The 16922-nt window shown below is 35.0% G+C and overlaps 1 protein-coding gene across 1 annotated transcript; it reads right to left on the reverse strand.

Annotated features, from left to right (window-relative positions):
* Window positions 1-7730: 7730 nt before the first annotated feature.
* On the reverse strand, window positions 7731-14634 carry LOC126811452 (nucleolar protein 12). Its single transcript, XM_050537090.2, has 5 exons — window positions 14507-14634; window positions 10430-10535; window positions 9926-10093; window positions 8560-8651; window positions 7731-7978 (listed from the first exon to the last, which is right to left on the reverse strand). Exons 1-5 carry the CDS (start codon window positions 14599-14601, stop codon window positions 7831-7833), a joined length of 609 nt encoding a protein of 202 aa, XP_050393047.1. The 5' UTR covers window positions 14602-14634; the 3' UTR covers window positions 7731-7830.
* Window positions 14635-16922: the final 2288 nt, after the last annotated feature.

Genomic DNA, 16922 nt, shown 5'->3' on the forward strand with positions numbered 1-16922 from the left:
TATGTTGTTTAAATTAGTGAGATGAAGACACCTATTTAATTTCTGTGTATTACGTCTAGAGTTATGGCACTTGTTTCACTTTGTTGAACCTTGTGAACGCTCTAATGCCAAAAGTTATCATCCGATCTTTCTGAAATTTATATGCATTATTTAAATTAGTGAAACGAAGAAGCCTATTGAATTTCAGCAATTTCCGTTTACTACATCTAGTGTTATGGCCTTTGTTTCACTTTATTGAACCTTGTGAACGCTGTTTACACCAAAAGTTATCACCCAATCTTTGTGAAATTTATATGCATGATTCAAATTAGTGAAACGAGGAGACTATTGAATTTCAGGAATTTCTGTTTATTACATCTAGAGTTATGGCCCTTGTTTCACGTTATTGAACCTTGTGAATGCTGTTATCACCCAATCTTTGTGAAATTAATATGCATTTTTTAAATTAGTGAAACGAGGAAGTCTATTGAATTTCAGGAATTTCTGTTTATTACGTCTAGAGTTATGGCCCCTGTTTCACTTTGTTGCACCATGGGAATGATCTGTATGAAATATACATGTGTTATTTAAATTAGTCAAGAGAAGAATCCTATTGAATTTCAGCAATTTCCGTTTATTACTTCTAGAGTTATGGCCCATGTTTGACTTTGTGAACGCTCTAACCTCTAAAATTAACTGCCGATCTGTATGAAATTTATATGTGCCATTTAAGTTAGTAAAAAGAACAATCCTATTGAATTTAAGCAATTTCCGTTTATTAGGTCTAGAATTATGGCTTTTTTAACTTTACTGAACCTTGTGAACGCTCCAACGCGGAAAGTTATCATCGGATATTTGTGAAATTTATATGCATTATTTAAATTAGTGAAACCACGAAGCCTATTGCATTTCAGCAATTTACAATAATTACTTCTAGAGTTATGGCCCTTGTTTCACTTTGTTAAACCTTGTTAATGCTTGATTGATGAAAGTTATCATCCAATATGTATGAAATTTATATGCATCATTTAAATTTGTGAAACAGAGGTCTATTGAATTTCAGCAATTTCAGTCATTAATTTCTAGAGTTATGGCGATTTGTGAATGTTTGTTTCAGTTTGTAGAACCTTTTAAACCCTCAAATGACAAAATTTATAATCTGATCTGTATGGAACTGTCTTGTAAAGGCCCCCAATTACCTACTACCTACTACAAAGGAATAAATATGCGACAACCCTTGTCGATCGCTCGGACAATTTAGCTGCTGCCGGCGTATGTTTCGTTGCTGGCAACCTATCTTTACAGTCTCATGTGGTATTTGGATGACCTTATATGATAAGGTCTGTCATTGAGGGAAGTGGAATGGTTTCGAACCCATATTTGTTTATGACAAGAGGGTACTGGTAGATGCAAGGGCCACCAGAATAATTTCTTGACTTTTCTCTGGGACATCCCATAAACATGAGACTGTGGAGGCAATATTTTTGAATGACAACTTTCTAGTCTAATTCAGAGGGCTTTTTTTTTTTTTTTTTGAAGAATTGTAGATTTTTAGAATTGGAATATATAAGGGAGATAAAATTATGAATTTCCCCCAAAATGTATTATCCTGCAAATGTGGACACAACTCACCAAATATTCCTACACTGGTCACCAATGAATAAAAGGCGAAAACTATTTTTACCTGTAAAACTTTTCATACGTCTGCATTCTTAATGTGAACTATTATGCTGTCACCCCTGTGGGTAGCCTATAGTCCACAATTCTTAACGGATGGTCTTGAAATAAGCATACCTGCATACCCTATGTTGATCCCTATTGTTTTTTTAGAATTGTGCCATACCTCAAGGAACTTAGCCACATCCAATTTTTATACGCCCACATTGAAATGTGGTCGTATATTGTCGTCGCCCCCGTCCGTCGGTCCGTCGTCCACAATTGCTTGTGGACGCTCTAGAGGCTAAAGTTAATATCCGATTGACTTTAAATTTATACACAGTGTTTAAGGTCATGAGACGAAGAAGCCTATTGATTTTCAGCGATTCCCGATAATTACTGCCAGAGTTATGGCCCTTGATCACTTCAAAAAATCTTGTGGACGCTCTAGAGGTCAAAGTTAATATCCGATTGACTTCAAATTTATACACAGTGTTTAAGGTCATGAGACAAAGAAGCCTATTGATTTTCACCGATTTCCGATAATTACTGCCAGAGTTATGGCCCTTGATCACTTTGAAAAATCTTGTGGACGCTCTAGAGGTCAAAGTTAATATCCAATTGACTTCAAACTTATACACAGTGTTTAAGGCCATGAGATGAAGCCTATTGATTTTCAGTGATTTCCAATAAATACTGCCAGAGTTATGGCCCTTGATCCCTTTGAATAATCTTGTGGACGCCCTAGAGGCTAAAGTTAATATCCGATTGACTTTAAATTTATGCACAGTGTTTAAGGTCATGAGACAAAGAAGCCTATTGATTTTCAGCGATTTCCGATAATTACTGCCAGGGTTATGGCCCTTGATCACTTTGAAAAATCTTGTGGACGCTGTAGAGGCTAAAATTATTATCCGATTGACTTCAACGATTTTCAACGATTTCGGATAATTACTGCCAGAGTTATGGCCCATGATCACTTTGAAAAATCTTGTGACGCTCTAGAGGCTAAAGTTATCACCGATTGACTTCAGATTGGTACACAGAGTTTAGGGTCTTGAGACGAACAAGTATATTGATTTTCAATGAATCTTTATGACTTGAACAGCTAAATCCATGATGTTAAAAGTTTTGTATACTAAACATTAGCATGGGACAGAACTTTATAAAAACCAAACAAATTCTAATGGTTTTCTGATAATTACTTAATGAGTTGTTACTCTTAATCAGATTTTAATGTATTATAAATGTTTCATTACCGAAAAAAGTAAAAATATGCGACAACTCTTGTTGACTGCCCGGACGATATAGCTGCTGTGGGCGTATGTTTCATTGCCTGGAAACCTATCTTTGTGTTTATCGCATACAGGTAGCAATTCTGAATGGATTGTTTGGAACTTATTCCTTACACCCCAAGGACAGCCATTTAATGATATAATTTAAAAATGGAGAAGCGATGCTAAGACTTGAATATACAAGTAATAATAATAATAATAATAATGGACATTTATAGAGCGCCAACTTCCAGCTAGATTAGCTGCTCTGGTGCACTAAAAAAAAAAAAAAAAAATTGAAGATCGCATGGGGGAATCGTGAAAGCTTCGTTAAAAAAATGAGTTTTTAGTTTCTTTTTGAAAATGTATATGGTGTCTACACTTTTCAGTGTAAGTGGAAGTTCGTTCCATAGTGCCGGAGCAGCCACTTTGAAGCTTCGGAGACCAATATTACTTCTTACTTTTGGTACAACTAATAGGTTCTGGTTCTCTGAGCGAAGGCTTCTAGTTGGTTGGTATTGTTGTAGCAGTGTGGATATGTATTCAGGGAATTCAGTAGAGTAAAGGGAACCGTATGTGAAACATAAGAGTTTGAATTTAATGCGATACTCTAAGGGCAACCAGTGCAGTTCTTTGAGTACAGGTGTAATATTAGTGAATGGTTTTGATCTGGAAACAATTCTTGCTGCTTTGTGCTGAATAAGTTTTAATGGTCAAATAGATTTTGCCGGAATATTGATCAGGAGTGAGTTACAGTAATCTAATTTTGAGGTGATCAGTGCATTTACTAGAAGTTTCGTTGTTTTGAGGTTTAGGTATTTTCTGATTTTGCCAATTTGGTAGATATGAAAGTTACAGGATTTTGTTACGGCTGATATATGATCTTGCATAGAAAGAGTGCTGTCAAATGTGACTCCAAGGTTTTTAACAGTTTTACTGACGGGTATAGCACAGTCTCCAATATTAACACCGTCGTCGCCGATTTGATTTAAAATATGTTTTGTACCAAGTTTTATAAAGTCAGTCTTATCGTCATTTAGTTTTAACAGGTTTGATTTCATCCAGTGACGAATCTCAGCCACACAGTTTTCTAATTTGGCTTTTTCAAATGTTTGAGTAGATGGTTTAAGTGCGATATACAGCTGCGTATCATCAGCGTACAGGTGGAAGTCAAGTCCATGATTTGAAATAATGTCGCTTAAAGGAGAAGTATATGTAGTGAACAATAACGGCCCAAGAACGGACCCTTGTGGTTCTCCATATTTTAGGATAGTGGCTTTTGATTGAATTCCGTTGACAGATATAGTTTGTGTTCTTGAAGTCAGGTAAGATCTGAACCAGCACAGCGCAGTGCCTGAGATTCCGAAACGGGACCAGAGTCGCTCTAGTAGGATTTCATGATCGACCGTGTCAAATGCTGCGCTCAAGTCAAGTAAGAGAAGATATACACTGTTTTTATTGTCGATATGACATAAGACGTCATTGTATACTCGAAGCAAAGCTGTTTCTGTACTATGGTATGACTTGTAGGCAGATTGGAATTTGTTGTCGATGCTTTGACACTTGATGTGGGCTTTCAATCTAAATGAGACTATCTTCTCAATAGGTTTAGATAAAAATGACAAGTTGGAAATGGGTCTATAGTGTTTCAGAATGTCTTGGTCAAGTGTGGGTTTCTTTAAAAGTGGTGTGACAACGGCTTGTTTAACAAGTACTGTGGTTACGATAATAAGGAAAAGATGCACACATCTTATGAAAACTACAAACAGTAATAACTTGGCACAGAATAAAGTAATTTGAATAAAATTTTCAATACATTTGCATTATCTTTTTTTGAACCATTATAGCAAGAACAACCAGCTTTTTATCTAAATCTTACATAATGTATCTTTAAGTTCTACATAACTTAAATATTCTCTGCACCCACTGGGCAGTGCCTAGCAATATACTGTGGGAAATTTTACATGCATGTCAATGTGTACACAGGACCTAGGTTTTTTTTGTCCCATCCAAATGACTAGACAGTGTCCTTGCCAGGCCCTCCATCCTGTACCACGGATATGCAGAAAACAGAAAACATGATGGAAAAACACTTTTAGGGGCCAACCCCGTGATTGAGCCTCTGCAGCTCTCATCAAATACTGAAAGTATCAAGTTAAGAAGCCAAGTAAAACGAAATACCAGTAATAATAATTTATAAATATCAATCATTTTAATTTTAAAATATTAATATTTACAAACTATCATAAGGCCATATCAAAAATAATATTCTTATTGTCAGATACTCCTGCATCACTTAAGTGCTGGAAGACATGTTTTTATTTCTCATTAATTCACTCATGTATAAAATGAGATTTAACATCCTACTTTTCTGAACTGATTGGACTAATGAAGACGAGCTATGGCCTACTGTCCCAGGTACTTGTGAATGACTACACTGTACCATCCGAATGACTAGACACTGTCCTTGCCAGGCCCTCCGTCCTGCACCACATATAAGGGGAGGAACTTTCCTGACCAACAACCTAAGACCTCCTGGATAACGAGCAAGTGTCTTGATCACTGAGCCACCGACACCCTGATGTTACCAACAATCATATTCGTAAATAATGCTGGATAATCACACATTCCTTTAAACAGCATGATGATATAGATGTACGCTGTGAGAAGTCATTTAGCCCAGTTGTGTTCCTTTGACAAAATAAAATAACCAGCGGCTGCCAGACAGGATACGCCCACATTTTGCAAGAAATGGATAGAGAAAAAGTGAAACAAAAAGCAATTTTTTGAACAATCAAGGGCCATAATTCAGAAAGTTACGATCCGATATGCGCAAATATCGACAGGAACCAAGACCTTTGGGTTCTAAAGATATATTTCAAGTTTCATCAAAATCAGATCAAAATTGTGAATTCTAGAGGGTCTAAAACCTTGACATACCATATATTTACACTATTTTGTCTGGCAGCGGTCCGATTTTCACAAATTACAAACTCAACCATCAATAGGATGTAACGGTGATATACTAAAATGTTTTTTCAAATCGGATAAAAATTGTGACCTCTAGAGGGACCACAAGCTAAAAACATGATTTTTCGTACAATCAAGGGCCATAATTCAGGAAGTCAGGAATCGGATACGCGCAAATATCTAAACGAACCAATATCTGTGGATTATAGACATGTATTTCGAGTTTCATCAAAATCGGATCAAAATTGTGACCTCTAGAGGGTCCACAACCTTGATATACCAGATGTTTACACTATTTGCGTACGAGGGGCGGCCATTTTGTCCGACAGTTTTGGTCCGATTTTTACGAAATTCAAACTCAACCGACATTATGATGTAACGATGATATATTTGAACGTTTTTGTAAATCAGATAATAATTGTGGCCTCTAGAGGGACCACAAGCCAAAAAATGCTATACAATCTGGGGACATAATTCAGGAAGTAACGATCTGATATGCGCGAATATTGATAGCAACCAAGATCTTTGGATTTTAAACATGCATTTCCAGTTTCATCAAAATCGGATCAAAATTATGACCTCTAGAGAGTTCACAACCTTGATAATGATATACCATATTTTTACACTATTAGCGTACGAGGGGCGGCCATTTTGTCCATCAGTTTTGGTCCGATTTTCACGAAATTCGAACTCAACCATCATTACGGTTTAACGGTGATCTATTCACACGTTTTTTTAAATCGGATAATAATTGTGACCTCTAGAGGCACCACAAGCTAAAAACGTGATTTTTCGTCCAGTGAAGGGCCATAAATCAGGAATTTACGATCCGATATGCACAAATATCGAAAGGAACCAAGATCTTTGGGTTATAAACAAGTTTCATCAAAATCGGATTGAAATTGTGAGCTTTCGAGGGTTCACAACCTTGATATACCATATTTTGACACTGTTTGCGTACGAGGGGCGGCCATTCTGTCCGGCAGTTTTGGTCCAATTTTCACGAAATTCAAACTCAACCGTCATTAAGGTGTAACGGTTATATATTCAAATCTTTTTTTAAATCAGAATAAAATTGTGACCTCCATAGGGTCCACAAGCTAAAAAACAGATTATTTGTACAATCAGGGGCCTTAATTCCGTAAGTTACGGTCCGATATGCGCGAATATCGAAAGGAACCAAGATCTTTGGGTTATAAACTTATATTTCAAATTTCAACAAAACCAGATAAAAATTATGACCTCTATAGTGTCCACAAGCTAAAAACACGATTTTTCGTACAATCAAGGGCCATAATCCATTAAGTTATGGTCCGATACATGCCAATATCGAGAGGAACCAAGTTCTTAGGGAGATAAACCTATATTTCAAGTCACGTTGAAATCGGATAAAAATTGTGACCTGTAGAGTGTCCACAAATAATTGCGGACGTGTCCACAAATAATTGCGGACGGACGGACAGGGGCAACGACAATAATCGTCTACATGAAAATGTGGGCGTATAAAAACCTCCTTACCACATCATATCTTTTTGAAGGATTGTCTGAGAACCCGAATAATTTTGTTTATAGCCTAAATTGTTGAGACTGAAAAAATGTCAGTATTTTTGTTTTTTTGAGATGAACATGGTAATTCTTATTTCTATGGGTAAATGTGGAATAAAAGAGGTGAATGTGTCCTCAACAGCTGCAGTTTTGCCTTCTCTTCAAGATATCTCTATTCTCTAACATTCATGCTAATGTGTACATAGATGGACCAAAGAATTTCATCCCATCTGAATGACTTGCAATCGCCAATCTTGACAATAAACACACTTAAAAATCCCTACGTTAACTACTTTAACAGCTTCAAACACTTTCAAGTTCTGTATTTATTATGATAATACATATATATTCATTATGGTAATAACTACATAATTTTATTTACAGGATAAGTTAAAGACAAAATCAATTATTTCTTTCTACCGCCTTTCTTGTTTCCTTTCTTCATCTTTGACTTGTTGCCCCTGCGACGTTTTTTATGTTTATTTTTTGCTTTACATTCAAGTTTATCGGTTATCATCTTGTGTTTTACTTCCAATGTGCTGATGTGCTCCATTCTGTGAAAAAAATGGCAGTATTAAATCATATATTCTTTAGTAAGATCATTTATAATAGATCATATCTAGTGTATGATATTTAAAGTCTCATTGGGTCATTTTAGCGCAATAGGAATCCCTTTGAAAAACTACAATATTGTGAAAGATGAATCCCCAATAGGAATATCAGTCAAAAATTTAATAAGTTGTCACCATTTTGTTGTTCTTGAACATAACTGATGGTCCTGTTCTAAATCCAATTTAATCCAAGCCGAGAGATTATCTAGTGTTGGTATTTTGATATTTTCCTAATCAAATGTTAAATAATCAATCTGAGTACATATTAGTGTGGGTTAAGCCATGGGAAATTTGATATTGTAGCAAAAATGCACATAAAGCAATGGGACTTTAAAGACTGCAAAACTTTTTCCCTTTCCATTTGGCTTCATCAATCATCCAGTAGCTTGTTTGAGGCTTTTAATTTTAGCATGGAACAAAAAACCCCAATGTAACTGGACTATCTAGTCACATCATGAGCACATCGCATCTCGTGATAATAATGTAATAATAATCTAAGATTCCCCACAAGATAATCTGATTACCTTTTCTTCATAGCTGACTTCTGTTTGGTTAATTCTTTTACATCTTTATTTTGTTTGTACTCGGATGTATAATCTTCTTTTGCATCATTTACCTTTAACAAAAACATAGTTTATAAGTTTACTGTATAATATATGGGGAGTCACGGTGGCTAAGTGGGTAAGACGCTGGCTCGCTAGCCTGGAGGTTGCATGTTCGATCCCTGCATTGGCCGAGAAAGTGCATCAGGATTTTCCGACGTGTTTTCCCCATATCGGTGGTGCAGGACATTGGGCCTGACAAGCACAGTTGTCTAGTCAGTCGCAAGGGACGAAAAAACGAGGACCTGTGTATACATCATCGTGCACGTAAACTGTATAATATATATGGTTATATTTTACATGTAAACCATATAATATATGTGGTTATATTTAACATCTAAACTGTATTTTACATGTAAACTGTATAATATAATTATGGGGTTATATTTTACATGTAAATTATATAATTATGTGGTTATATTTTACATTTAAAATATATAGTATTTATGGTTATATGTTACTTGTAAGCTGTATTAATTATGTGGTTATATTTTACATGTAAGCTGTATGATTTATGTAGTTATATCTTACATGTAAGCTGTATGATGTATGTGGTGATATTTTACATGCAAACTATATGATGTATGTGGTATATATTTTACATGTAAACTGTATGATGTATGTGGTTATATCTTACACCTTACATGTAAACTGTACAATGTATGTGGTTATATTTTACATGTAAAACATATAATGTATGTAGTTATATTTTATTTGACTGTTAAGTCGCCATTTAATATCTTAAACCTAACAAAGAAATCTAAGTTTTATTTTACTTATAAATAACAAATAAATGTACCTAGAACTATTTTACCTAGAAATAAGTATCATTATTATACTTAAATATGAATGGCATCTAATATTTGAACGGTATATAGACATGATACAATTCTATGGAGTGCCGAGTGAGATTTTGGGTTTCTTGAGTATGGTGCTGGTTCATTAACCAGGAGGTCCTGTGTTGAATCAAATGCTGGCCAAGAAAGATCCTCATTTTTTCCAGGGTGGTTTCCCTTTGTCAATAGTGCAGGATGGAGGAACTGACAAGGCAAGTGACTAGTCATTCAGATGATGCAAAAAAGCAAGGTCCTGTCTATAAATTGGATTGCATATCAAAGAACACCTGCCACTTGGAATTTATAGATGGAAACACCAATGTCTGGTTTAAATTTATTTCATAACACACTGCATGCCACATGCCCATCTTCATTAGCCAAGTCAATGCAGAACAGTACTACACTAAACCCCACTTCATTTCATTTTCAATTATAAATGTGTTAATACTAACCAGATTTTTACCCAATCTTAGACCACATCCACCTGAGAAATCCACTTCTGTTATATCTGTTATAATAACTGTATGTTCTGGTAGATCAACAACAGTAGGCTTTACTAAGTCTTGAACATCAGGTAACATATCAGGCTCTAAATGAGCTTTACACATGAGTTCTTTAGCCTGCAAGTTGTCACAAATATAGCTTTACAAAAAATCAAATTTTCTGAAGACAGATATAATGTATTGGGTTCAATAGTGTCGGTTGTAAATTTATTTTATGCAGTAGAATTGAAATTTTTTTCAATTTTCCAATAGTTTGTAGGCATAAACCTCATTTTATCCCAACAGCAAAGGAAGAATTCTCTAGATACCATATAAGTTTGGGTTTAGTCATGGTATAATAGGCTTAATACAATCATTTGAAAGTCTTCATCAGCCTGATTGATGCATAAAAATACATTTAGGACATTAAACTTCATTTTATTTGTAGAAATGTGTATTCTATACAGTACTTACTTCTTTTCTGAATTCTTTCTTCTCATTTCTTATCTTATTTTCTAATTTCTCCTTATAATGGGTTTGTCTTTCCTTTTTACGTCTTCTGAAGCCTGTCAGGTAATCTCTAACAGATAATAAAAAAAAACAAGGTACTTGCAATAAGACAACAAAACATCTGTTTTACGACTGATGCTGATCTATTGTGAGTAGATTAGAGAGTAATTACTATATATTATCGAGACGAGTGCCAACAGTTTTTCTTCTGGTCGTTTTAGGCAAACCATGGGGCGTTTTGAGTATAAAATATTGGGCTGTTTTGTCTGTAACCCAATCTTTTATCAGGCCTACAATGTTAACCTTTCTAAAGAAACACTTTAAGTTGTTTGCCTTCTGGAGTAAAAATATAAACAGGAACTAAGATTTTAAAAGAAGTGAACCGTCATAAATTTTGAACGGATTTCTTTGATTATGAACAAACTACTTATTAACTTTGGTTATTATAAACTTATCTGTGTGTTTGAAATCACCTACTGTTAAATAAAATCCACGAATAATAGAGTTCACTCTTGTAAAATTGAAACCATCACACAAACTTGGACATCGAGAAATACAAAAATGGAAGCCAATTACGTCACTTTATTGGGATAGATCATTTCGTACAAGGAGGTAGCAGCAAGGCTTGTCTATCGTAATGGTGTCTGGCTCTTTTACGACAAATAAAATTTTGTGTATGAATAAGCTATTGCTCTCGGATCCATGCAGTAATGAGTTTGGGAGTTTACAAACATAAATACACCCTTAGTCTGTTATATTTTGTTTCTGTCTTGTATTAATTACTTGATTAGAGAGTTGGAACTTTTTTTTAACACAGGTGCAGAACAAAAAGAACGACATTTGTTTTACGGACCTTGAATCTGACCCTTTTGAATATTTTAATATTTCCTGTCAATCAACCTCAGCAATCGGCTGTAGCCGAGGTAAATCAGTAAATGCCAATGTATTTTACATTTTCTTCTGCAAAATAAATAACGGAGACCATTAAATCATTGAATATGTATATAACGTTATTTGATTTTTATAAATACCAAACATTATTTAACAAATCAACAAATCATACCGCACATCGGTTTAATTATGACAAATTGTTCCATTTCTTTTTATTTCTCTTCGTATACTATTTCCGTTGTTCAAAAACTGTTCAAATTTTATAATCGTGTGTCTTGGTAACACAATTTCAGAAAAGCCTGGCTTCGTTTTGATATTCACAGGGCAATGTTTTAATCACAAGTAGGGCCTACAACTCCATTTTGAAATCCGAGGAGAATGGAATTTTCTGATGGCATTTCGTAGATCACGATCATGCCTTAGCCAATCAACGCTTTGTATTCTAGTTTCCATGCCATTTGAGTTATTGTATACAACACAGATGCAGTGGAAATGGTTAAATTTAGTACGAAACTTGCACAAGTTTTTCTCACTGTCTGAATAATTAACACACGGGACCTAATAATATGTACGCGATGCCTCTTTTGACGGGTGATTTTTTGTTTTAAATTCATTTTATTAAGACAATAAATGATGTTTAGACATCCTGAACTATTCTTATCAAGAATATTTTGATTTCAGTATCTGTCGAATAAACAAAAAAAAAAACATAATTGTATCGGGAATATAATTGATATGAACAATCGGAACGTGAATTAAATATCGAAATTATTGAGAAGCTGCAACCTTTTTTTTTTCATATTTCATATGGTAATCATAAAACTTTGAAAATGGACTAATAATCACAAAGCATTGGGATCAGACCCCATTATGAAATATGATAAACTAAAATTATGAAATAAAGTGTGTTTATTTATAAATGTTGCCACTTTTTTAACTTTTCACGATAAGGGGGAACATCCGACCTCGCGCATGTTAAGTTCACCCAGCACCTTCATGTCATGTCCAACAAAGGATTTTGTGAGGTATTTCATTGAAGTTGAAGTTGCCTATAATTGACAGGGATGTACTGTAATATAATTTATAAAAATATGTATAATATACAGGGTATTTACAATTATGGGGTGATGATGATGTGAAAAGCAATATCTTATTTATGAGCATCCGGGTAATCAGTGATATATTCATTGTGAATATAATTTAGTAGACTGACAATTAAATTGTTTCCAAATTAATGTTATTGTCTTCAGTTGCTATTTTTTGTTGCCCAGACTCAAACATTGGAAAGGTTGCACGTTGTTTTGATTGAAGCACACGTAATTGTCAAAATTCTCAACCTTTACCCCCCCCCCCCTTCAACATCTTAGGATGGTTTAGCTCTCGTGTGACATGTGCAATGTTGTGACGAGCACAATCGAAAATGCAACCAAAAACATTGACTTTTCATGAGACAACTTTTTTTTCGTTGGGTTTTTAATTGGGCAATGGATTTTATTTAACGGGAGTTAATTTCAAACGATGGTTTAGCTCTCACGTGACGTGTGCAATTTCAAAACCAAAAACATTGACTTTTCAGGAGACAACTTTTTTTTCGTTGGGTTTTTTAATTGTGCAATGGATTTTATTTAACGGGAGTTAATATCAAACACATAGGCATAGGCAAGTTTTAAATAACAATTATTAAAGTAGCTAAGTCTCTAACTCAATATCATCCAAAATCTTCAACATTGAAAACACGATTTATTTGTCAAATTAAATCAACATTCATGTTGTGATCTTACCGGAAAAAGATGGGCTTTTGATATCCAATATTTAAGACAAAATAAACATTTTACCATTGGTACACGAATCGTGTACCATAGTGTGCTTCAGCCCCAGTTGTATCAAGAGACTCGAGGGACGAGGCTAGACACATTGCACCAAATCAAACGGCGTATGTAGACTGGAATAACCAGACGCTAGAAATCTGCACTCGCTTGAGACTGCTGGCTTATTTCGCCGAACATAACTGGTTTGAAATTAGAGTAAAAATGGAAACCATTGAATGTAAATCAGTTTATATACATTCATATCAGGGTTGTAAAAATCCACTAGCCCGACGCCCGGGGCTACCAAAAGTAACTTACGGGCTAGTGATCTATTTAGCCGTACTAGTCTTGGGCTAGTGCCCTTTCATTGGTTTATGACTCAAACTAGTGACGATATAAATAAATAAACTGTAAAATATCCCACATTTATTCCTCATATTCCAAGGAAAACTCAATCATAAGAATAGATTTTCTGTAGTATTTACTGTACCCCTTCTATTCCCTTTTATTCATTCATAATTGACATTTCATTTCTCCATCTTGCACGCTTTGACAGGTCATGTATAAGGTCATGTATAAACCAGTTGAAATCAGGTTGATTTAAAAACAAAAGACTCACTTATACTTTATATTAGATTAGTTCTGACATAAATATTTGAAAGCTTACCTTTGTATTTTTAAATACAAGATAATTTTGATTATTTAACATGTCGGGTATTTCCAAAGAATTTACTACACGTGTTCATTACACACACGCCATGATGAATGGTTCCAGTGATATGAAAACAAATATCGGTTTGTAGTTTTTTTTAACCGTTTCACCAGTGCAACCGAAGCGTTACCGGTTAACCGAGTAGCCGTAAACATCCTTAATTATTTGGCAATCAAGTCTACGATCTTTATTAAAAACGATAGGTTGGCAGGCAACAAAACATATGCCCAAATATTGAAGATTAAATCTTGTACCTTGTCAAACTATGGACTAGTGGATATTAATGCCAGGCTAGTGCCTGACAGTAGTACTAGTAGACTACTACAGCCCTGCCTAGTGGATTAAAAAAAAAATCTTACGCCCCTAGCTGATTCATATTACAGTATTATATGCGTTGCTACCCACTTTTGTCAATTTCTAGGTTCCAAATGTTAGCGATTTAGCCCCTTTAAGTAGTTTGTGCACAATCGTCATCGATTCATCGAAAAAATCGTTTAAAATTTACAACGGTTCAGAGACGTATAGTGAACCGACATGGTAGAGGTACGTTACTGAAATAGTACCCATTAGAATTAAATACTGTGTCTGGAACAACAAAATGTGTACGATTTTCAATGCAATTTTCTATACCTTCGTCTTGTTTCATCAAAAGATAAAATAAGTTTAGTTGCTCTGTTCTTTTTAGATTTATGTTTGGGTATTTTATTTTCTGTTTTATTCTCCATGCTTTATTTACTTGAGACTCTTTTCACCTTCCGGAACAGGTAACACACAAAGTCCTATAACTCTATGTTTAAATTCTATGGAGGCCGAAAAGGAGGCAGACCACCATTATTTTTCCATTGACTTCAATGTTAATTCTGGCCTCTTTGCCCACCTCCAACTTTTCCCCAAATTTTCGTTGGGCTGAATGCTTTTCACTACAGACAGAGGAACAAATGGCCATGTCTTTACACTAAAATTTGTATGAGGTTGACCACCAAAATTTTGAGATAAACAAACTTGAAAAAGCATACTAATACTAAAAAAATGTAACTAGTTGCCGTACATGTCACAGCAGCCAACCTGATAACCCCATTATCCTTCCGCCTCAAAATCATGAATATTTACCAAAACCTGACAGAAAATGTTAATTCAAACCCTCTTCGTCCATTCTAGACCAAAACATCAACAAAAATGGGCATGCAAAAGGGGAGAAAAGAGACAGAGAGAGACTTGCTATAAATAGACGAACTACAATTTAATGGTGGTCTGCCTCCAAAAGTGTTAAGTTGAAACTGTAACTGCTAATGATTGATGGACGACTTTAAAAACTATATATCAAATATGGAAAGCGTGCGGATTCCCACCCCACCCCGCGCAATGAATCAATAGTAATACAAATAAAAATAACAACAATCATAATAATTATCCTGGGGAAAAATAAAAGTCAATTTTTCTTGCACCAACCCGGATTCAAAGCTGCACTACCCTATGTGGGGAATATGTGGTGTGGAGAGAATATATGGGAAAAAGTGGGATGTAGGCCTAGATGATACTGTGAGATTTCCATATTATCTTCCCACATAAAAGTTAAGTCAAATACACATACTTTCCTTTATAATAATTTTTCGATCAAAAGCTAAATTGCTATGATAAACCTATTGACAATTGACTCGAACTGATCTAAAATGGGGTTTAACGTCATACTTTTCTGCATCGACTGGGCTTGTGAAGACTGACTCACGCCATACAGTGTGCTATGAGGGAAATTTGCCCGGAAAGTGGCGCTACGGTCTACTCCTATTTCGAATTATTCTTTATACTAAATTTATCTTTGGCCAATATGATATTCATTTGGCATTACACACAATAAATGAAGTCTAGCCAGAAAACAAGACTTAGTTGTTCACAAAATTTTAACATCATTTATTTGAAAAAAATCATCTATATAATCTATTCTTTGAATGGCATTTAGTAATTGGAACATAATCAAAAACACACTTTTATGGATAACAATTACTATGGTTTATTTCACTGCGACGTTTCAACAAGGTTTCACAAGTCGTTATCAAGCATATACACAAATCATATATGCTTGATAACGACTTGTGAAACCTTGTTGAAACGTCGCAGTGAAATAAACCATAGTAATTGTTATCCATAAAAGTGTGTTTTTGATCATCTATATAATCACTGAACAGCTTGTACATACATGTTATGTTATACTATAGTTTCCTACTATAGGCTGTGCTGTATAATGTGCATATCTAATTGTTGTCGTTATATGGAAGAATAGGCCTACATAATTTACATATATCAGACATAACGGAATGTTGTCTATAATTCCACATCTGTACTATCCGGGAGAATGGTATTGAATGGGGTTTAACGTCCCAACATGGTATTTTTATTTCTATGGTTATGTGTGCAATGGAATATATGCCGGGCTGCTGCGTTTTCCCCATGTATACTGTTCATAGAATTTCAGCTGCCAATGGTTCTTTTACGTGCACGACAATGTGTATACGAGTAGACACTGTCACATCCAAACTATACAACATTTGAGAAACAGACTTGAAAAATACCAGATGATCTTCTAGGTCCAAACGGGATATGAAACCGGGTTTTTCTGATTGAGGGGCCAAAGCTTTACCCCTCAAGTACAGCCTCCGTAGCCTAACCGAAGAAGCTAAATAAAATATAGTACAACTGGTCTGTTGTAAAAGCTAATCATTGTCGTTGTTATTCACCCGTGTATCATTTTTAAATTAACCAATCAAAAGAATACTATAAAACAAAAAATACATAGGTCGAAATTTTATACAGGTTGGTGTCCCCAGCTGTATTATGCGGTGTCTGGATAAAACCAGACATTTTTTAAATAAAAATAATATGTAGGTGAAATTTACCTTTCGTTATAAAGTACAGCACATGGGTCATTCACTGTATAGGCCCCTCAAGGAACGGGAATCGATTATTAGGTCACCCAACGTAAAAATTGACCCGAAATCTTAAAGGGGTTACGAGTCCGGATAAGCAGTTTTGACAATGAGGTCCAAACGAC

Source organism: Patella vulgata, chromosome 2, assembly GCF_932274485.2.
Source record: "Patella vulgata chromosome 2, xgPatVulg1.2, whole genome shotgun sequence".
Classification (NCBI taxonomy): domain Eukaryota; kingdom Metazoa; phylum Mollusca; class Gastropoda; family Patellidae; genus Patella; species Patella vulgata.